The sequence below is a fragment of the Gobio gobio genome (assembly GCF_949357685.1).
Source record: "Gobio gobio genome assembly, chromosome: 25".
Taxonomy (NCBI): domain Eukaryota; kingdom Metazoa; phylum Chordata; class Actinopteri; order Cypriniformes; family Gobionidae; genus Gobio; species Gobio gobio.
In genome coordinates, this window is record NC_137121.1 from 32,901,395 (window position 1) to 32,923,469 (window position 22,075).

At 39.6% G+C, this 22,075-nt stretch overlaps 1 protein-coding gene across 2 annotated transcripts in view; it reads left to right on the forward strand.

The window, feature by feature from the left end:
- The window catches only part of ano5a (anoctamin 5a), an 87,539-nt gene that overhangs the window by 41,698 nt on the left and 23,766 nt on the right, over nucleotides 1-22,075 (forward strand). For both annotated transcript variants that reach the window (XM_079809345.1, XM_079809344.1), the window contains 8 exons: nucleotides 10,477-10,545; nucleotides 12,267-12,551; nucleotides 13,914-14,024; nucleotides 14,122-14,237; nucleotides 15,468-15,602; nucleotides 16,832-16,937; nucleotides 17,030-17,090; nucleotides 20,764-20,915. In XM_079809345.1, coding sequence (XP_079665471.1) covers nucleotides 10,477-10,545; nucleotides 12,267-12,551; nucleotides 13,914-14,024; nucleotides 14,122-14,237; nucleotides 15,468-15,602; nucleotides 16,832-16,937; nucleotides 17,030-17,090; nucleotides 20,764-20,915 — 1,035 coding nt within the window. The remainder of the gene's footprint in view (nucleotides 1-10,476; nucleotides 10,546-12,266; nucleotides 12,552-13,913; nucleotides 14,025-14,121; nucleotides 14,238-15,467; nucleotides 15,603-16,831; nucleotides 16,938-17,029; nucleotides 17,091-20,763; nucleotides 20,916-22,075) is intronic.

Below are 22,075 nucleotides of genomic sequence, written 5' to 3' on the forward strand. Positions count from 1 at the left end.
AAATGAGTTTATAAAAGTTTTATAAATGTATTAAATAATATTTGCGCTTTGACTTTGAAGAGTGCCGTTCCAGCAGCGAGTGCACTTCAGATGATCAATGCAATCAATAACAGTTCTAATCGCATGAAAACGTGTCAAAATTTAGCTCATTTACTCACTCTCGTGTTGTTTTAGCGCGTCACGCAATCATTTGAACGTCCGAGTGTTTACTACAGTATGCGCGTCGTCTTAAATATATTCATCATCATCTTGCATTTGGATTAGACACTCGATTAGTTCTTTTACGATGCCTTTATGACATTTATTGGATCTTTTAAGTTTGAGAGGAATGGACTTTAAATGGAGGGACAGAAATATCCCGGGTTTTAAAAAGAATATCTTCATTTGTGTTTGGAAGTTAAACGAAACGACATGAGGGGGAGCACATGATGACAGAGTTGACATTTTTGGGTGAATGATACCTTATAAATACAGCGAGTTGAGCCTTGGATAGAACTACTCTATATCGCGAATCATATTGTTTATCATATCGCCACATTTTTATATCGCGATACATCGATTCTACTTAGTATCTTTGACTTGATTAGTTATGTCACATTAAGAAAATGTATTTAAAGCATACATTATTCTCCTCTAAAAAAACAGCCAACTGGCCATTTTATTTGTAAGTGTTAGTTTTGAACCCTGGGCACATGTACCACCCTTGTAAGAAAGAAGTACACTTTAGTCAAGTCACCTTGATTTATTTATACAGCGCTTTTTACAATACAGATTCAAAGCAGCTTTACAGTGATAACAGGAGAATGATGCAACAACATTTGTTTTGGCTGTACTATAGTTCTAGAAGAAAATAGTGTCATTGTCCAGCTTAAGCAAGTTCAGCGTTAATTCATTTTGGTTGTAAAAATCATTAGTTATTCAGTTAGTTCATTATTCTATACAGCAGCTCTGGAGAAAACAGTCATCGTTCAGCACAAGTTCAGTTCAAACACAGCCATGACGTCTCGGCTAAAACAAGGCAAAATTTGGGCTGTCAGTGAAAATGTAATAGCTGTCTAACCATAGACTAGTCATCTAGAACATGAACATGTCAAAGAAATGAAACCAAACACCTGTAATCACTGTTGACTTTGCTTACATGATGGAATATCATACAAGTTATTCCAGCAAAAACAACATGTGACCAAATTCAAGGTTATTTTGGCTAGAAGTGTGTTACTCACAGCCAGACTATATCGGGTCTATAGTTAAAGCTACACTGTGTAACTTTTTTAGTTTATTCTTAGCTAAAAACACTTAGTTCTTTCAAAAATATATGTGCTCATTAATGTATATTTACTTCTTTCAAATAATAACATATTCTCGTAAGTTTATAATATTCCATTGTAAATATATACGGGTGAGGGGTTCGAATGTGGGTCGCCATGTTGCCCCTCCATCTTGAAAGTACATTAGCCAAAGAGGGACATACCCGTAAATTCAAGCTTTGCCTTCCGCGTTTTAACACTCGATGGCACCGTGTCGAATATGGACGAGGTCGAACTGGAAGCCATGTTAATCTTGGACTAAATCGGCCACCGTAGGAGTTAAAACGAAATCGGAATTGAGAGGAACAGAAACTGATATTCACTGGATGGTCATATACCTTTTCACCACTAGATGGGGGAAAATATCACAGTGTAGCTTTAACTGAGACGACTATTGATTGCTGGATTCTCATACAATAATATTGTTGAATATTAAGTGTCCCTTTAGCATAATTTTAGCTGAATGTACTGTTTTCAAGCACTTAATTGCATGTAAGTTGCCATTAAATGAAAATGTGTTATATTTTAAACTATAGTAAATGCAGCTTATTCATCTGGTCCAGATTTATCAAACAGGGATTAGCATCAAATTAGCGTGAGAGAGCAATTCCTTAAAAGCGCTGAAGGGAGTGGAAAGATCAGCATGCGATCTACTGTAAGCCCCTTTGTAACAATTGAAATCATTTGGCGGAGTGATATGGAACTGTAATGAGGTCAAAACCTGCTGGAACTACTTTAGCCGTGCGTTTCCCTGAAAATAACACATCTTAGAACGTTCACCAATCAGATTCAAGCATTCGAAAGCCCCGTAGTATAACAGGCTTTAATAATCCACAAGGCAAATTCCAACTCGGATAAGCAGTCCAACACAACGTACACACACACACGACAATGAGACTCAAACAGAACTGAAGTAGAGGAGATAAGGAGACACACACGCCTCAACATAATGATGAGATCAAGGGAATAACCATGGCAACTAAGGCGGGGACGGTGCAAAACATAAACAGAGTCCACATGGCGTGACAAGTGGCCTTTTATTTCACTAATATTATATTGTCTGCAAATGCATTTTTTTAAATAAACTTTTTAAGATATGAAGTGCACATTTAATACAAATAAGGCTATAAACGCTGCTTTTACACAGGATTATGTGTCACATGTTCAGAAGTTGTAATTTGATACTCATGCACAACAAGCAGGGAAAAAATGCTGCAGTTTGACACGGGGCAAAAATGAAAGTAGATTTAGTACAGTGAAATATGAGCCGTAAATACACAACTAAACCGATCAGGCATAACATTATGACCGGTGAATAACGCTGATCATCTCTTCATCTGTAATATGCAACCACTTTCCCTGTAATATGCAACCACTTTCCACTGCACTTTTACACTTTCTTTCGGATAGCTCTGTCCATAATTTATTGTACTAACTTAATCCACTGCTATATTCCTCATATTAGCCTAACATATTATTGTATACCTCTAACTGTAAAATTCTGTTCAAAGTAATAGCCGTCTGTATATTTATTCATAGTACATAGTCACCTGTAAATTCTGTTTATAGTAATAGCCATCTGTATATTATATTCATAGTACATATTCACCTGTAAATTCTGTTTATAGTAATAGCCATCTGTATATTTATTCACTGTATATATTCATCTGTAAATTCAGTTCTGCTTATAGTAATAACCATCTCTCTACTTATACATATTTATATATATTCAGAACATTTTTATGTCCTGCACTTACGCAACCATTGTATATCCTGCACTTGCTGCTATTGCACTTCTGGTTAGACCTAAACTGCATTTTGTTGCCTTGTACTTGTACTTGTGTAATGACAATAAAGTTGAATCTAATCTAATCTAATCACCTGTTAGTGGGTGGGATATATTAGGCAGCAAGTGAACATTTTGTCCCCACAGTTGATGTGTTAGAAGCAGGAAAAAATGGGCAAGCGTAAGGATTTGAGCGAGTTTGACAAGGGCCAAATTGTGATGGCTAGACGACTGGGTCAGAGCATCTCCAAAACTGCAGCTCTTGTGTGGTGTTCCCGGTCTGCAGTGGTCAGTGTCTATCAAAAGTGCTCCAAGGAAGGAACAGTGGAGAACCGGCCACAGGGTCATGGGCGGTGTTACAACTCCTTGACTCGAGGAGAAGCAACATGAATGGAGAGGCCATACACGGAATCCAATTTACAAAATATTGAATATTTAATCAAAAAGACAAACTACAAATAAAGATTAAAGATAACACAAGTACAAAACACATCAAGCCCTTGACTGGAGAGGAGGAGAGAGCCAACAGGATGTCCAAGCTACCAGGACCGCAGAGATCACGCTCCCAGCCTCTTGTCCCAACACAGAGAGAGCTCTTGTCAACTCTCAAACTTCTTATAAGCAGCATGGTCAATCACCGTCAATTCTCCACACCTGTATCACAGCCCTCAACCTGAAACACACACACAACATTTACCCAGAGACCCCTGCTGGAAAAATAAAGTACTACTCGCCCGTGAGTCATCACACCTCCCTCCTAAAAGACAGAGGCCCTAAAAGGTACTCTGTTAACATCATACACCAAACAAACACAGGATACAATCAGACTTGGAAATCACATTATTGGTTTCACTTACCCTTTCTCCATCACCACCTACCCATGCCCCCAGGCGCCTTGAGAACACACAGAGGCGGGGCGATAGAACGGGAGACAAGGACCAATAAGATTACTCCTGCAATAAAGCTCGTGACAAGGTATCCGCCACCACATTATCTACCCCTCTAATGTGACGAATGTCCAAGTTATAGGACTGCAAAAATAAAGCCCAACGAATAAGTCGCTGATTTGGACTATGCAAAGACTGCAAGGTGGTAAGAGGATTGTGGTCCGTAAATACTACCACCGGTCCAAAACCTCCCCCCACATACACATCGAAATGTTGTAAAGCCCAAATTAATGCCAACAACTCCTTTTCTATAGTTGAATAATTCCTTTGACACAAATTAAACTTCTTAGAAAAGAAGCTAATAGGTCGATCAATACCATCGTCATCCTTCTGCAATAACGCAGCTCCTGCACCTAACCCACTCGCGTCCACCTTTAAATAAAAAGGTCGGTCCCAACGAGGTGCAGTTAACACGGGAGCCGAACTCAGCACCAATTTGGCATTTTCAAAAGCACTTTAACAACGTAAGGACCAGTCGTATTTCTGCTTGCCCTTTAACAAATCCGTTAAAGGAGCAACCACTGTTGAGAAATTTTCACAGAACTTACGATAATACCCTATCATTCCTAGGAACCTCATTAACTCTTTCTTGGTGGACGGAGCAGGGAACTTATCGATAGCCTGGACTTTTGCCCGAACAGGACACACTTTACCCTGTCCTACCACATTTCCTAAGTATACCACAGTGGCACGGGCGAATTCACATTTGGCTAAATTTACCGTCAATTTGGCCGTTTCCAGACGAGTAAATAATGCACATAACTGACGAAGATGTTCCTTCCATGTCTGACTGTACACTACCACATCGTCGAGATAAACAGCACATCCATCCAGCCCAGAGATTATCGAATTCATCAACCGCTGAAATGTAGCGGGAGCGTTTCGAAGACCGAAACTCATGCGCTTGTAAGTATATAACCCTGACGATGTAGTGAAAGCACATACTTCTTGAGCACGAGAAGTTAGGGGCACCTGATAATATCCCTTAAGTAAGTCAATCTTCGTAACGAACTTCGCTGACCCCACTGAATCAATGCAATCTTCAATTCGGGGAAGTGGAAAAGAATCTGACTTCGTCACTGCATTTAATCGTCTATAATCAGTGCAAAACCTAAATGTGCCGTCTGGTTTCGAAACTAAAAGACAAGGGGAAGCCCAACTGGAACTAGATCGTTCTGCCAGTCCATTTTCCAAAAGATACTTGACCTCTAATTCCAAAAGATTTTGTTTTTCGGGAGACACTCGATAAAATCGTTGTCGAATAGGTTTTGAATCACCGATATTGATATCATGCTGAATCATATCAGTGCAGGACGGAATGTCGGAAAAAAGCACTCGAAAACTTGTAATCAGCCGTCTTAATTCCTCTCCCTTATCTGGAGATAAATGCCCAAACATACTCTCCCAATTATTTAACTGCTCAGAATTCCGAAGTCTAGGTTGAATTAATTTGTCATCCAAAATATCCTTTTCAAACCCATCTTCCAAGGAACCCCTTCCACCCCCTACAGCAGTCGCAACGGACTTAATTTCACTATCTCTGCTAATGCTGATCTCACGAACCACATAAGGTTTCAATAAATTTACATGGCACAACTGGGCCTTCTTTTTCCTATCAGGAGTAGAAATCATATAGTTTTGTTCTGACAACTTCTCTAACACTGTATAAGGTCCTGAAAATCTCGCTGAGAAAGAATTACCAGTCATTGGAAGTAACACCAAGACCTGATCTCCCGGATGGAATTCCCTTCTTTCTGCCTTGTGATCAAACCAGGTTTTCATTTTCGATTGTGCCCTACCTAGATTCTCACGAGCCAAAGCACCGGCACAATACACCCTATAACGGAACCCATTTACATAGTCCAAAAGATTTACAGGTGGTTCAGCTTCTAACAGATCATCACGCAACAGCGCAAGCGGTCCCCGGATCTTATGTCCAAATACTAAGTCGTTAGGACTGAAGCCTAAACTTTCTTGAATGACCTCGCGAGCAGCGAGCAGCAACCAAGGAAGTCCCTCCTCCCAGTCCGTCATCAATTCTGTACTGTACGTTCTCAACAACTGCTTCAGCGTTTGATGGAAACGTTCGAGGGCCCCCTGACTCTCCGGATGATAAGCGCTACTTTTCTGATGATCTACACGCAACTGTTTCAGAATTTGTGCAAACATGCGAGACGTGAAATTTGTTCCCCTGTCAGACTGAATAACACGAGGAATTCCAAATATGGAAATAAACTGCGTCAAAGCCTTCACGACAGACTTCGTAGTAATATTTCGCAATGGATACGCAGCAGGATATCGAGTAGTTTGGCACATCACAGTCAATATGTAGGTCGATCCAGTCTTAGAAGGAGGTAATGGCCCCACGCAATCAATCATGAGATGCTCAAACGGATTTTTCACTACCGGAATCGGATACAATGGAGCCGGAGCTAACACTTCATTTGGCTTTCCCACCAATTGACAGACATGGCAAGTTTTTATAAAAGCAGCCACATCTCGCTTTAATCGAGGCCAAAAGAAATAACGCATCACACTGTGATAGGTTTTCCTCACTCCAAAGTGACCAGCTATGTCACCATGTGCAGCTTTCAAAACTACCTCCCGCAATCCCTCCGGTATCACTATTTGAAACAGTGGGTAGCCCAAAATTTTATCACACGGCGTCCATTTTCGAAGTAATAATCCGTTCTGTATAAAATATCCGCTAGCCAAACTTTGTATCTCCGATTCTGTTTTAACAGATTCAAACAAGGGTTTCATTTTCAGATCATTTTTTTGTTCTACAATCAAATCTCGCAGAGAAATCGACGGAGAAAGCAATGAAAAATTCTTAGAAAGATCAACCTGAACTTCCTCTTGTTCTTCATACTCCTCCCTACCTTTTCCCTTCCTCATCGCTCGGGTTACAGCGCAGGAACAAAAAACGTCAGGCAGTTCCTGAACACATTTATCCGATTCGGTCCCACAGACCGGCGTGACATTAACCACGGGAAACACCCCCGTACCCCATACTTTACTCCCGGCCAAATTGTTTCCCAAAATCAAATCCACACCGTCAATAGGTAACCTTGACCTCAATGCAATTTCGACTTCTCCTTTCACCACCTCAGAATCTAACTGAATGCGGTGCAGTGGAGCCGAAAATGTCTCCAATCCAATTCCTTGAATTAGAACACTTTTACCCGTATTCGATTTAGAAGAAAACGGCAGTTTCGAATCCAATAAGAATGATTCCGATGACCCTGTGTCTCTTAATATCCTAACCGGTACTTTCGTCAACTCATCCAAAGACACAGTCCCTAGAGTTATGAATGGTTTGTAACCTGCTTGCAAAGAATCACGATCATCCCTTCCCCTCGCAATTTCTTCTCCTACATCTGATTTGAAACTCAATGCAGTAGTCGACACCAGACCCACAGCTTTTGGAACAGCGGCTTTGAACTTATTTCGTAATACAGGGCATTCCTTTTTCCAATGACCTTTTTCCAAGCAATACCTACAGGTCGAATCTGGATCGGCTGTCCTAACATACTCTGATTTGTTCGAATTTCTCGCAACATTTCCGCTACCATCTTGCTTTTTATAGAACGAATCACCTGCGGTTTTGTGAATTAAAACATATTCGTCCGCAAGAACAGCGGCCTCCGCAGCCGTCATCACTTTATGTTCATTTATAAACATTGCAACACGCTCGGGGATAATGTTTTTAAACTGTTCCAATACTATCAAATTCGAAAGACCTTCAAAAGTATTAACACACAGTGATGTACACCACCTATTAAAATGACTTGTCAATTCCCTAGCCACTTCTACGTGCGTTTTTCGATCATCTTTTCTCCATCCCCTAAACCGTCGCCGATACGCTTCAGGGACAAGTTCATATGCCCTTAACACCGCCTCTTTTACGAGCTTATAATTCTTTCGATTTTCAGAGGAAAGTGAGATGAATGCTTCCTGAGCTTTACCTTCTAAAACGCTTTGTAGTAGGAGTGTACACTCTGCATCATTCCAACCTCTATCCTCCGCCAAGCTTTCGAACAGAGAAAAGAACACATCTGGATCTCGATCATTGAATCTTGGTAAGAGTTTAATCATCTGTAGTAACCCCGACATTCGATTTCCACTCACCCCCGAAAGTTCCTGATCGTCCAAAGGTCCAGCACTATCCCTACTGAGCTTTCCTTGTCCGATTAATTTTAAACGTTCTGCATCCTGTGCCAATTTCACTTCTTCCATTTTAGTTTGCATTCGAAGCGTTTCAAATTTACGTTCTTGTTCTCTCTCTTGCATTTTTAATTTATGTAATTCGAGTTGTCTATCTAATTCACGTTCTTTGTTTTGTATACTAAGGAGTTCTAACTGTTGCTCGAATGTTAATCCAACAGGTGCTAATAACGCATGAGGGGTTGAAGTACCTTCAGGTATCACCTCTTCAGACTGGGTCTCTGCAGTTAAAATCAATCTCTCTTTTAACCCTTCCTCTACCGCCTCCCGAAGAAGTTTTACCTTTGTACTTTTTGGAACAGTTAATTCAAAATCGAAATGTTCAGCTACTTTAAACAATTGTTCTTTTGACAAACCTCCTAATTTCTCATTCGTAGGAGCAGCTAAAAAATCCTGTAACAAATCCATTTTTGCCGGTTTTACTATAATCCACCGAACGTTTAAACAAATAAGGTTATACTCACCCAAACCAACTGGTCACACCTCCACTGCCAGAACTCTTATAAAGCCACCCCGCACCTAACTAATAATTAAACAACTAATTATCCTCAACCCTAGTCTTCAGTACGCCCACATGCAGCTCAACTGCTAACCAGTCTACCCGCGTTCGACGTACCAAAAACAACAAACTAAAATAACAAACTAAAATAACAAAAAAACGTTAGGCGTTTCTTCAGCCTACCACGGGGTTTCTCATGGCTTATTGCAGTCTAAACCGCACAATCTGAGCAATTTAAGTGCAACTGCCGGCCGGGTTTCTCTCTCCTCTCCAGTCGATGACCACTAGTCCAAACCAAACAATATCTTTTTGTATGACACTCCCCAAAGATTATCTTCCTAATAATACCCAATTTTGAAACCAATACTCTTAACAAATTTTCCCAAATTATAATTCCTATTAAAGAATTATCCAAATATAACTCAAAATAAAGAATTATCCAAATTATAATTCCTATTAAAGAATTATCCAAATTACCTACAATTCCCGATCCAAACTCAGGTCAATCTCGGACGAGCCCCCATATGTTACAACTCCTTGACTCGAGGAGAAGCAACATGAATGGAGAGGCCATACACGGAATCCAATTTACAAAATATTGAATATTTAATCAAAAAGACAAACTACAAATAAAGATTAAAGATAACACAAGTACAAAACACATCAAGCCCTTGACTGGAGAGGAGGAGAGAGCCAACAGGATGTCCAAGCTACCAGGACCGCAGAGATCACGCTCCCAGCCTCTTGTCCCAACACAGAGAGAGCTCTTGTCAACTCTCAAACTTCTTATAAGCAGCATGGTCAATCACCGTCAATTCTCCACACCTGTATCACAGCCCTCAACCTGAAACACACACACAACATTTACCCAGAGACCCCTGCTGGAAAAATAAAGTACTACTCGCCCGTGAGTCATCACAGCGGCCGAGGCTCATTGATGCACGTGGGGAGCGAAGGCTGTGTGGTCCGATCAAACAGACGAGCTACTGGAGCTCAAACTGCTCAAGAAGTTAATGCTGGTTCTGATAGAAAGGTGTCAGAATACACAGTGCATCTCAGTTTGTTGCGTATGGGGCGGCATTTGACTTGGCCTCCAAATTCCCCAGATCTCAATCCAATCGAGCATCTGTGGGATGAGCTGAACAAACAAGTCCGATCCACGGAGGCCCCACCTCACAACTTACAGGACTTAAAGGATCAGCTGCTAACATATTGGTACCAGGTCTAGTGGAGTCCATGCCTCGACGGGTCAGTGCTGTTTTGGCAGCCAACACAATATTAGGTCATAATGTTATGCCTGATTGGTGTATCAATATCGGTTATAAAAAAAAGTAATTATATTTTTTTACAATCATCACACATTTAAACAATAGTAACAAAGCTTTCAACTCAGTCTTCCAGATGTGCACCGTCCCCTCTGTGGCCCCCAAACTCCTCCTGCGCTGTCAGCTCTTATCTGTGAAGTCTCACACCACTGTGTGTGTGTGTGTCATAGTCTTGTGTACTTCCACATTCTTGTTACTCATAAATGATGTGCTTTACCAGGCCTGGGCAGGAACTCACACACACTTCACACAAATACAGCTCTGCAGATAGAATTAATCTTGCCCTAAATAGTTAGCAGAAACTCTTCTTGTGCTTTGTACAGTGCGTATCGCACCAAAAGCACAAATCTGTGATTGTCAGATGTGTTGTTGATCTTTCATGCAGGATCGAAGGAAGGAGTTTGAGGCTAACTTACAGAAAGCCGGACTTGACCTGGAGACTGAGGACAAATCTGTGAGTAAAACACCTGCAATCACGCATGCCACCCTTTCATATGTCATCAGATTACTTCTCACTGCATCAGCACTGGATTATTGACCAAGATCTTGATGGAAATAAATGGTGAGATGTTTTTTCCATCAAGAGGTGTGTACATTTTTGGTCAAGATCTTGTATTCTTGACATTGTCATCCTGGAATATGGCCATGATGTGTCTTCTTACATGGTTGTTTAAGAAATGAAAAGCTACACACTCCATCAAACAGGGTTGGAAGAACTGCTTCCAAACATATGAAACATGCTAGAAACATAATAATCACTGCAATAATGATCCAGTCATTGACTCTTAAAGGGGACATATTGTGTCCCTTTTTACAAGATGTAAAATAAGTCTCTGAGTGTGTATGTGAAGTTTTAGCTAAAAAAGTCATGTCATGTTAAAATTGCCACTTTTTTGGGGTGAGTAAAAACATACAGTTTTTGCGTATATCCCTTTAAATGCAAATGAGCTGCTGCTCCCTGCCTGATGCTGCGTTCACACCAAATGCGAATAGAGCGTCTGGAGCGAGTGATTTCAATGTTAAGTCAATGGAAAGGCGCGTTGACGCGCGTCTGGAGGTTCTGCGGCGCGATGGACGCGATTCCGCCTCATTCACGTGTCCAGTTCGCGCGAATGATGCGAATTTGACGCAAATTGAGCGTCTTGCGCTTTGCGCGTGAGTGATGCTTTTTGTGCATTTGCGTGTTTGAAGCGAATTCGTGTCTGAGGCACGAGTTGAAAAATTTGAACTTTGTTGTCAATTCGCACCGCGTTAACCAATCAGGAGCCTGCTTGCTGATGTCACGTGGTGAAGTGACGTGATGAGAAACCCTGCATACTTTAAAAATACTACTATTGTGTCACAAAATGTAGTTTTAAGACTTTCAGGAGATAATGTAGTTGTTTAAAGCTCAAATCTGTGGTTTATTTATAAAGAGATATCTTGTGTTTTTGGAGTTGTGAGATCCAGGCGATCACCGGGTGCTCAGCGCTCATTAACCCCGGCGAGAGCAGCCTTTCCTCGGCCAGTCCTTCTGCCGCTGGCTCTGATGTCCTGTAGTGGTTCATCTTGTGTAGATCCAACGGCCGATCTTTGGTGTCATGAATCTATCATTTGTTGTCTGCCAAATCGTTTTGACTGAGGGCAAAGAGAAGTTTCATAACTTTATTTTTTTAGGATATTTAAATATGCATGCAGTGAAGATAGTGTAGGAGTTGCCTGGACCACATTTGTGTGTCTATTAATGTTTAATATTTTTTTTTTATGAAAATGAAAAGAGGCAGAGTGGTGTTTTATGACATATTTCTCCTGGAGCGCCTTGAACGTGCATCTATTTCGCTTCAAACGCTCGATCTCTACGTGCGTCCAATTCACTGTGGACGCGCGAATGGATTCAAAATGTTCAAGCGTCAACTAGACGCGATTTTGACGCTCTATTCGTGTTTGGTGTGAACGCAGCATGATTGTGGCGCTTCAATAGCTTGGGACCTTTGAGTTTGAACAGTAGAAACACCATAACTATGTTAACTATTCCTTGAAGATTTACTCAAATATTATTTCTCCTGAAGCGTGAATGATTGTGTTGATGCAGTGTTCATTTTTACCAGTTACTGTGCATTTAAAAGAAGGACATTAGTAAAAAATCATAAACAAGTTCCCACTTTCCTTAAATATCACGTGTGTGTGTCTTTGCAGGAGTCGGAAGATGGAAAGACATTCTTCCTGAAGATCCACGTACCATGGGAAGTGCTGGCAACATATGCAGACGTTCTGAAAATCAAAGTGCCTTTTAAAGCCAATGATATTCCGCCTAAAAAAGAAGTGCCCATGAGCTGGCTCTTTACGCCCTACCGTCTGCCCGATCATGTGATGAATCCCGAGCCTGATTACTTCACATACACGTTTGACAAGAGCAAGATCGACTTCTTCCTCATCGAGGATAAAGAAACCTTCTTTCCTCCGTCCACGAGGAACAGGATTGTAAGGAAACCAAGATTAGGCATTAGAAATGCCAAAAATACATACATGGATTTTATACATATATATATATATATATATATATATATATATATATATATATATATATATATATATATATATATATATATATATATATATATATATATATATATATATATAAATTATTTAGTCTTCAGTGTCACACATCCTTCAGAAATCATTATAATATAATCAGTGACTATTAGTTCTCAATTATTAGGGGAAGGTACATTGGCGTTCTTCTTCTTATAGAAGCGTATGGTAAAAAGTAGTGAAATTTGGCACAAAGATAGAAGTCCGTCCAAACATTCACCATAGCAAATTTGGAGTCTCTAACCCAATCCCTCTAGCACCACCACCTGCCCAAATTTGACTTACATTTGTGCTAACAACTTTTGAACCGTAAGGGCTAGAAATGTCATTTTCCGTCATGGTTTTTGTATACCACAGCAACAAAGTTGTGGCATGATGCCAAAACAACTCTTGAGTCTGTATCTCTGTAATGGCACAATCACACCAATCTTTGCATTTGTCCTTGTCACCTGGCTCTGACCACATCACTTGTATGTAAACAAATTTTTGTGCTTCAATCAAGAAGAAACCTCGTCTTAAACAGCCAGGTTAAAATTAAATTTTTGAATGTGTTTGTTGTTAAACAAACCTACCCCAGCTTAGAGACAAATATAGGAAAACTATAATATAAAGGCTTGGAACAATAGTGTGAGTTTGGAGGCGGAGCTACCTGCTTGCTTGACCAATTACAGATGTGGGAGTGTTTTTGATATTCACTAGCACTTGAACAACCAACTTGAATTTCATAACATTTTATCGGCGCGTTCCATTTCCGTGAAAATCGGAGCAACAGCCTTGGAGGAATTCAAAATGGCGGGAAAAAGTTAATGATGGAAAATGAGCCCTTGCGGTTCAAAAGTTATTAGCATAAACTTCAGTTCAACTTTGGACAGTTGGTGGCGCTAGAGGGATGGAGTTAGAGACTCCAAATTTGCTGTGGTGACAGTTCAGACTGTCCTCTATAAGTGTGCCAAATCTCATAACTTTCCCGCAAGCGATTCTAAGGACTGCCATAGACTCAAGAGAGGAAGTAGAAGAACGCAAACGGATACAATAAGTGCCAACGCACACCTTCGGTGCTTGGCCCTTATTTACATTAATACATTTTTTAATTCCACAGGAATATTTGACATTACATATGTATAAAGATATTACATTCCATAATATTAAACGCTCTCCATTACATCATGGTCTTACTAAACTCAGTAGACACAGCTTTTACTAAGGAACTGCCCTGTAATGAAGGCTTGGCTTGTGTTCTTCTCCATGTAGGTGTATTACATCCTTTCCCGAATTCCATACAGTAAAGATGACAAGGATAAGAAGGGCATTAAGAGGCTTCTGAACAATGGGACCTACACAGCTGCCTTCCCTCTGCATGACGTAGGTCTTTTACATGGGAAAGCCTATTGAGGAGCTGTTTCTCTGGTTTTGCTCCATTGAAAAGCACTAATGTTTATGTTAATGTGTGTTTTTGTAGTGTAGGTACTGGACCAGGTCTCGTGATGCTAACTGTGAGAGCGAGCGCTATTCCCTGTATAAACACTGGGCCCGTTTCAGCCGCTTTTACAAGGAGCAGCCGCTCAACCTCATACGGTGAGACCGACCGCGGCCTTGCTTTATATTTAACTTCCTTTGTTCAAAATAGGCTCGGAAATACAGCTAAAAATGACATTTTCGGTGTTTTGACATATTTGAGATTCACATCACTATTTATGTATTAGGTCTCAAATGTATTTTAGGCTGTTTCCATTATTATTATTATTTATTTATTTTTCAATCGAGAAGAAACTTAAAGGATTAGTTCACTTTTAAATACACTTTTGCTGATCATTTACTCACCCCCATGTCATCCAAGATGTCCATGTCTTTCTTTCTTCAGTCGAAAAGAAATTAAGGTTTTTGATGAAAACATTCCAGGATTTTTCTCCATATAATGGACTTCAATGGGCTCCAAACGGTTCAAGGTCCAAATGACAGTTTCAGTGCAGCTTCAAAGGGCTTTAAACGATACCAGATGATGAATAAGGGTCTTATCTAGCCAAACGATCAGTTTCTGTGAGAAACCGAGCAGTATTTATGCTATTATTTTACCTCTTATCAGACGAACGTGATCATCTCTGAGCTCCGCCATAACTTCCGCTAAGTGAGGTCAAAATACGAGCATAAATGTATACGTAGATGCCTCATTAGCACCTGCACGGATCAGTAGAATGAGGCATCTACGATTGATATATCTATGACCACGCTCGTATTTTGACCTCACTTAGCGGAAGTTATGGCGGAGCTCAGAGATGATCACGTTCGTCTGAAAAGAGGTAAAATAATAGCATAAATACTGCTGGGTTTCTCGCAGAAACCGAGATGCTGTTTTTTTTTTTTAAGTTAAAATTAAATGTTTGAATGTGTTGAAAAACTTCTACCCCAGCTTAAAGACAAATATAGGTCAACTATAATATTCGAACAATAGTGTGAGTGTGGGGGCGGAGCTACCTGCTTGTTTGACCAATTACAGATGTGGGAGTGGTTTTGATATTCAGTTAAAATCCAGATTTTTGAAAATAGTTCAAATCAAGACATTTGTTTTTACATGTTTTTCACTAAATGAACACAAGGACGGATGTAATTTGTCATTTATGCACCATGTATAACAATACAAAGTGATAAACAGCCATATATCTACTAAAATGTTTATATTAAAACGTAAAATCAACTTTTCAAATAAAAGGTTATTAGATATAGAGAATGTGATGCATGTTACTGTTGCTGACCTCTTGAGCAAGTGGATGGACACTTTCTTTGAATATTATGCTTCCTGTACCAAAGGAAGTACTATGGAGAGAAGATCGGCATTTACTTCGCTTGGCTGGGTTTCTACACCGAGATGCTGTCTTACGCCGCGGTCGTTGGTCTACTCTGTTTCATCTATGGTCTGGCCACCTTCGACAACAACATCTGGAGGTGAGGATAAGGCTCGAAAACTGAAAACGGGGTTTCCGCAGGTCTTAAACAAGTCTCAATTTGACCTTCCACAATTTAAGAAATGTCTTATAAATGTCTTAAATTGGAGCAGAATGTCTTAAATTCAATGTCAAGGCATTAAATGAGGACTATTTGCATGTTCTGTGTGTATGAATGGCTCAGACCTTCTACAGTAGAATGTAGGTCTTAATGTAATAAAACTTCTACTAATAATACAATTATTATTCAAACTGTATTTTTAAAGGAATTATCACACTATTTTATTCATGTTTTAATTTTAGCCGTAAACCTCTGTTGAGCAGCACTTTATTTGCCAACAAAAATGTAATAATTTATTTAATTTTCTTTTGATTAAAAGGTTTTATGCCTTCATTTGATTCAATTAAAATATACACAACACAAAAAAAAAATTTATTTCATAGGGCCCTATTATTGTGAGCACATTAATGTATTAAGTTGTGTTTATGAATTAAAATAATTAGACTTGCTTTTGATTATTCAAATGTAATTAAAGCATTAAAATGGAATCCAAAAAACACCGTATTTGCTAAAAAGTCAAACGGAATTTGAGGGGAAAAACACATTTCAAACTGTCCTAATGGTCAAACGTTTAATAAAGTGCTCTGTTAAATTGCCTGTTTCACGATTTCAGTTAATTAGACATGCTTTTTGATAAATCATTGAACAATGTAATTTTTTAACCATTAAAACAGAGTCCAGAAAAAATGTAAACAGAATAAACTATAATAAAAAAAATAATATCTGCCAATGGGTATGAAAATTACTTGCATTTAAATCAAGTAGATTTTTTTTGAACCCATTGGCAGACATTTGTTCTTGTTTAAATAATAAAATCACTTTCACAAGATCACAAGATTTCTTATCTCAAACTTTAAAGCTTTTTTTTTTGGGGGGGTAAGATGTATTAAAAAGTTATGAAGATCTTGAAGTGTTGCTAATACAACTCATTGTGTGCTTCCTAGACATTTACATTTAGAGAACTTATTGACTTATTGTTAGGTTCCCTTCAATGTATTCCTTTTTTGTTCTAATTTTCATTAATTGGTCTTGAAAAGGTCTTTAAATGTACCTTCACAAAACCTGCAGAAACCCTGTGAGCCTCTTGTGGCAGTGCTGCGAGATTTGGGAAGCACACTGAAGCCTAAGACACAAGTGTTCACAGGAAGAGTGTTTCTTGTCTCCTGTAGTAAAGAGATCTGTAATGAGACCATTGGTGGGCAGATTGTCATGTGTCCGCTCTGTGATAAGAAATGTGGCTACTGGAAGCTCAGCACAACCTGCAGCTCTTCATGGGTGAGGAAAAAACAACATATTTTTTATGGCGCATGTTTTTTTGCATATTCATTGATGTAAAGTCATACCTTCTCAATCTCATTGCCTTTTAGCAATCGTATCTGTTTGACAACTCGGCCACGGTGTTCTTTGCGATATTCATGGGAATATGGGGTGAGTAAAGAGCTTTTTTAGCTCTTTGTAATTTTTGTAGTTTTTTCCACGCCTTTCCAGCGCTAATGTTTCACTGCGTGTCCTGAGTAAATCCTGATAGTACAACCCCAAATCAGAAAAAGTTGGGACAGTATGGAAAACGCAAAAAAAAAAAAAAAGAAGTGATTTCTAAATTTACTTTGACTTGCATTTCATTGCAGACAATATGAACACAAAATATTTCATGTTTTGTCCGGTCAACTTCATGTCATTTGTAAATATGCATCCTTTCCTGTCATTCAGACCTCCAACACATTTCAAAAAAAGTTGGGACAGGAGCAATATAGGGCTAGTAATGAGGTAAAATGGCTAAAAAATGATGTGATTTGAAACAGGTGATGTCAACAGGTGATTGTAATCATGATTTGGTACAAAAGCAGCATCCAAGAAAGGTCTAATCCTTTAGGAGCAAAGATGGGCTGAGGATCGCCAGTTTGCCAACAAATACGTGAGAAAATTATTGAAATGTTTAAAAACAATGTTCCTCAAAGAAAGATAGGAAGAGATTTGGATATTTCACATTCAACAGTGCATAACATAATTAAAAGATTCAAGGAATCTGGAGGAATGTCAGTGCGTAAAGGACAAGGGCGCAAGCCTAAGCTGAACAACCGTGATCTCCGATCCCTCAGGCGGCACTGCATCAAGAATCGTCATTCATCTATAAGCGATATCACCACATAGGCTCAGGACTACTTTGGCAAACCTTTGTCAAGTACCACAATACGTAGTTACATCCACAAATGCCAGTTAAAGCTGTACTGTGCCAAAAGGAAGCCCTATGTTAACAGTGTCCAGAAGCGCCGTCGACTCCTCTGGGCTCGGAGGCATCTGGGATGGACCATCACACAGTGGAAACGTGTACTGTGGTCAGATTAATCAGTATTTCCGGTATTTTTTGGGAGGAATGGACGCCGTGTGCTCCGGACCAAAGAAGAAAGTCCCGACCTGTCTCCAATAGAGAATGTGTGACAACGAAGACCCCGTACTGTTGCCCACCTTAAGACTTGTTTGCAGGAAGAATGGGGCAAAATTACACCTGAAACACTTCATCACTTGGTGTCTTCAGTCCCTAGACGTGTTTTAAGTGTTGTGAAAAGGAACGGCAACATTACAAAGTGGTAAATGCTTTACTGTCCCAACTTTTTTTGAAATGTGTTGCAGGTCTGAATGACAGGAAAGGATGCATATTTACAAATGACATGAAGTTGACCAGACAAAACATGAAATATTTTGTGTTCATATTGTCTGCAATGAAATACAAGTGAAAGTAAATTTAGAAATCACTTCTTCTTTTTTTTTTTGCGTTTTCCATACTGTCCCAACTTTTTCTGATTTGGGGTTGTAGTTTTATAACGCCAAAAGTGGGTTTGCGCTGGAGCAAGCTGTTAGTAAATCTAGCTTTAAGTATTTTAACAGTGTTATTCAATTAAACCATATGATTACCTGCTTAAGTTACTTTATTTGAACCTATTTGTGACCAGTCACAGAAAGTAGGGACACAAGTCGGCAGCAACTTTCAAGCAAAATGAGAAAGAAGCGGGGTTTTTTTTTTTCAAAATTGGGGGTTTTCGCTTTTTTGCAGAATCTGTTAGTTGAGATCACGAAGAAGCCTCTCCATGTTTGAGATAACAGTATATTTAAAAGCGTACACTTTGAGGTTGAAATCGGCTTGTTTTTCGGAGATTCTAGCATGCAGCAGAGGCGTGTTTCTTTTGTAATTGCCCCCGCCCTCCAAGGGAAGCGTGGCTCAGTGTTGCCAAGTCCACGGTTGGGCTACTTCAACACTGTTGCCGCGGGCTGTTTTTCATGTCCGCGGGTTGAAGTGAGCCCAATTATGTGATATTTAGCCCCGGGAATGCAAATTGTAGTAGGCAACCATGCCAAAAAACACATATTTTACCCCCCAAATGCGATTATTACCGGAGAAGCCCCCCTGAAACGCGATTGGGCTTGTTTTGAGTAGCAATTGTGTGGGTTTTGTTTTGAAAACCTGGCAACCCTGATGGCTGGCCGCACACAGATCTCTGCTGGCAGTGCTAAAGCAATAACGAGCAGCTGATACGAACTGCAAACCTCCCAGATGACAGAAAGTCTGAAGCAGTAAAGAAGCAACACGATCATCTTTCCCTTGTGCAGATAGAGAGGGCTGTGTACAACGACATGACTGAAAATAAACATACATACAGGTCCTTGAAAGTCCAAGAAGTTTTCTGGAAGAAATTCCATATTATTCTCTCCGGTCCGATAATGTGTTATTTCGCCAACACTTCGTGGACTATGCTTGATTTACATTTGTTACTTGCATTTACGCGTTACGTTAAGTGTTTCCCGCGTGAGGTACTTTGTGTTGTACGTTGCCATGATGTTCACGCGCGCACAAAACTATACGGTACCTCAGCGTTTCACAGACACACCGTGAAATATTGCAAAAATAGACTGGTTACATGAGCCTAAGCTCTTTTCAATAAAATCCATGCAAAAGTTAATATCAGATCATTTTAGAATAGAAATATTACAAATAGAATATCAGACCTCTGTCATATGGCCAAAAATAAATGCAAAAAAAAAAAGCTGGACCTGGAAAGTCCTTGAAAGGTTCTTGAATTTGAAGTTAACCAAGCTGTGGGAACGCTGTATTAACAACTATCCAAACTGTTTTAGACCTAAAAGAGTCTTTGTAGGCCTGTGTTACCCTTAAATGTCAGAGAAAAGAACAAAATATAGAATAAATATAAAAAAATATATAGAATTCTATATTTTTTTCTTATAGAAAATTGTACTTTGCATATTATACCATAAAAACACATAATTATAGTTGATTTTAGTTTATCATAGTTGATCATAACTAGAGATGAAATGGCATGAACATTTCATTTCATGATTACAGTGACCAAAGTTATCACGGTTATCACAGAATCCTGTTCAAAAAGTCCTAATGCTACACAATGCATCCCGTTGGGTCTGTCGTTGCTATGCAACCATGCAGCTTTACAGGGGGTGTGGCTTATCTAAATGAGATGTAAATGAGCCCTATTGTCACTCCCAGCAGGTGAGAACGGCAAAATCTTTAGAGGTCATTTTCTCCCTATTAAGCTTTTTTTGAGTGCCTACTTTCAAATGGCCACAACTTCTCCAAATATTATCAGATTTCCATGTGTTACACATCGTTGGAAAGCTTGGAGACTACACTTTCAGAATATGTGAATAACTAAAAATGCCCCAGAACCGACTTGTGTCCCTACTTTCCGTGACTGTCACATTTGTTATGGCCTCATATGCATTTTAAATCATTTTAAAGGCTAGTGTTCACTTTTGGTCAAAATAATCAACCGATTACTCGATTAACAAAAAAATTGTTAGTGACAGCCCTGTTTGATAAATGTTTAATATTCCCTTTTACTCTAATGTTAATGGATGATACTTATGAAAATATGAATGATGTTGTCAGTCATTGATCTGTTTTCATTACTACATACAATCCACATTTACAAAAATCTGGTTACGTAAAAGCCATCAATGTTATGGTAACCATCAATGAAAGGACACATATTTAGTAAATTTCCAGGCTGTATTGTGCAGTTCCTCATGAATGCAGATGGATGTTTTGATCTGTGCTTTTCTCTGGTGTCAGTGACTCTGTTCCTGGAGTTCTGGAAGCGGCGTCAGGCCCGGCTGGAGTACGAGTGGGATCTGGTGGACTTTGAGGAAGAGCAACAACAGCTGCAGCTCAGACCCGAATACGAGATGAAGTGCACCAGTCGAAAGCTCAACCTCGTTACACAAGTAAGCATATCCACCGAATGAGCCGTTGACCCAGAGATGTGATCGTGTTGAGCAGGGTTCTTCACTCCTGCTCTCGGAGAGCCGCTTACCCTCAGAGTTTAGTTGCAGTTCAACTGGCCTGCATTTTCAGGCAAACCCAAAGACTTTGTTTAGTTGATTCAGGTGTGCTGGAACTAAACGGCTCTCCGGGACCATGAATGAGGAACTCTAGTATACAACTCTAGTATAATGATTGATTCATTTGGCCGTTTATTATGCAACTGACTTTTTTTTTTCTTCATTCCACAGAGAATTGTTATTGTTTGCTCATACTGTAAATGTTCATTGCAAGATTTTCTTGAATTTCACAATTTGCCCTGAATTGAAATGTTTGTCTCACTTATATTGCAGCTGTTCTTCATTGTTTTATCTCTTCTTTCTGCAGATTTTATATTAGCTAATCATATTTTTCAACTGTACATAATGTAGCGTAAGGTTACTAGGCTAGTTATAAAAGGTTTAACTAGTTGTACGGTGAACCCATTAGTCAGGGTAGATGCCATTTAGCGCGAGATGAAAATGAGACGGTATGTTGTACTGCATTAAGGTCTTTGGTCAAATCGAATTGTCTCAGCCCATATTTTATGAAGTTTTCCATACACAAGACATCATTTCATTAATGTTGAGAACTAGTTTATCTGAAATGCAGTCAGATTTAATCAGTTTGGATTGGGTTTGTAAAAATGGCATCTAATGATATGTTAAATGGACAGAAAATGGGCACAAATATTGTTTACAGAGTGTTGTCATTTCTCAAATAGAAGGTTAGTTGGAAGTCAAGGTTAGATTATCCAACAGCCAACTGAGAAACCAGATAATATGTATTTGTTTGGCTTTGCTCGTGTTGTATAGGAGCAGGAGTGGGTTCTAGACCAGACGCCAGCTGATAAAGCAGGCAGGTTTATCCTGTGCTGGGCCACTGTGGTCTTGTGGGTAAGGCAGGCACAGGACGAAAACAGATTGGTTTGACGTGTGTGTGAGTGTGTGTATAGCATTAGCGACCTGCTCGCAGTGTGATCCCAGCTAGTCGTAGAATTGATCTGATTGTAGAGATCTGACTAGAAACAGGAAGAGTCCTCGTAGACAGCAGTGCGGACACTGATGGCACTAGTACAGTGCTA